The sequence below is a fragment of the Octopus bimaculoides genome, chromosome 10 (assembly GCF_046866305.1).
Source record: "Octopus bimaculoides isolate indiv1 chromosome 10, ASM4686630v1, whole genome shotgun sequence".
Taxonomy (NCBI): Eukaryota; Metazoa; Mollusca; class Cephalopoda; order Octopoda; family Octopodidae; genus Octopus; species Octopus bimaculoides.
The window spans coordinates 56,456,635-56,458,029 of NC_142937.1; the positions used below are offsets into that span (position 1 = coordinate 56,456,635).

At 31.3% G+C, this 1,395-nt stretch overlaps 1 protein-coding gene across 1 annotated transcript in view; it reads right to left on the reverse strand.

The window, feature by feature from the left end:
* The window catches only part of LOC106881612 (ras-related protein Rab-32), a 73,552-nt gene extending 72,985 nt beyond the window's left edge, over positions 1–567 (reverse strand). The window contains exon 1 of the mRNA XM_089358693.1: positions 385–567. Within this exon, the coding sequence (XP_089214819.1) occupies positions 385–552 (168 nt within the window). The 5' untranslated portion in view covers positions 553–567. The remainder of the gene's footprint in view (positions 1–384) is intronic.
* Between the last annotated feature and the right edge of the window lie 828 nt (positions 568–1,395).

A 1,395-nucleotide genomic window follows, 5' to 3' on the forward strand; every position in this document is an offset into this window, starting at 1 on the left:
TTTGTGAAAACTCGTGATGGTATGTTCAGTAAAAATAAGTTAAATCACATTCATAAAATGTAATAAACCGGTGTGTGAATTAGCTGAGCAAATAGAATTGTAAGTTTTACAGCAAGATCTTTCGTCCAAAAGAAAATAATTCTTTTTCTCTAACAAAGAGCCTTACCTGATTTCTTAGAATTATTCTCTCCTCACTCCCTCTAACTTATTCCAGTTTGTAAACAAGTTTGTGTGCACTTCATTTAACAGTGTGCACACGATGAATATTTCTGGTGTGTAAATGTATATGTACGAGCATAAATGCAGTTATTTCATGTTAGGCTAAAAATACAAATAAATTTAGTAAATCACAAAAATTTGCTGTAATACGAGTATTTAACTTACTGTGTGGCAAAGCTTTTGGTCAGTAATTCTCGGAATGTATCCCGGTAGCTGTATACCATTTTTCCAAATAAAGTTAGGATCTATTAGGGCGTTTGGATTCTTATAAAGAGTGGTATAAATGTATGGCTTGTTTCTACATTTTGATCGCGATTTGAAAAACGTGAACATGATTTCTAATACTCTTTCTAGTTTTTGTTTTACTTTTTTTTACGGCTTAGTTTTTATACTGATTCCAAAGTAACTTCGAGAAAAACCACACGTTTAGCTTCTTTAAGAATTAATCTAAAGAATGTTTTCTGAGATGTCACTTGACTAACAAGACGATTATATTATTCAAAAACGATTTTGTTTTTAATTTCGTTCCAAAGTACCAAATTCTCAATTAAGACAATAAGATACTTGTCACAAAGGTCAATCCCCATTCTTAATCCATTCATGTGTGTGTGTGTATCTGTCTGCCAGTATATGTTAGCTTATATTCTTTATATGCATAAAATCATAGCATACACTTACTTTAATATTAGACCATTTTGCAAAATTCTTTACTCCCAATACATAAGCTGCTATTTGAACAATTTCGATTCACCCACGACGAAATACTTCATAATACTTATGTTCAAGAAATCACCCAAAATAAGGGACGTTTGAGTATTTTGTGGAAGAACTTACCAAGAAATTCCTGATGGCTTACATTCTTTTAAATTGAACAACCATAGAAAGTACTGAGAAGTGCTAACTATGGTTGTACAGAGGAACGGTAATTTAACAACTTGGCAGAATTCTGCTTTATGCACACCATATAACTCCTCATAACTTCTTTTTTTTTTTTTTAATTTCCAGAAACTTTTTGTGTTCTACACACAGGAATTCATACAACTATGAAAAATTTTTTTTTTCTTTTTCTTTTTAATTCACAGTTTAAAATACGGACAGTCAGAATTTTTGGCTTAACTCCCAGCAATAGGCCATCAAATGTGTTTATGGGGAGAAAGATATTGAAAGACATCAAAA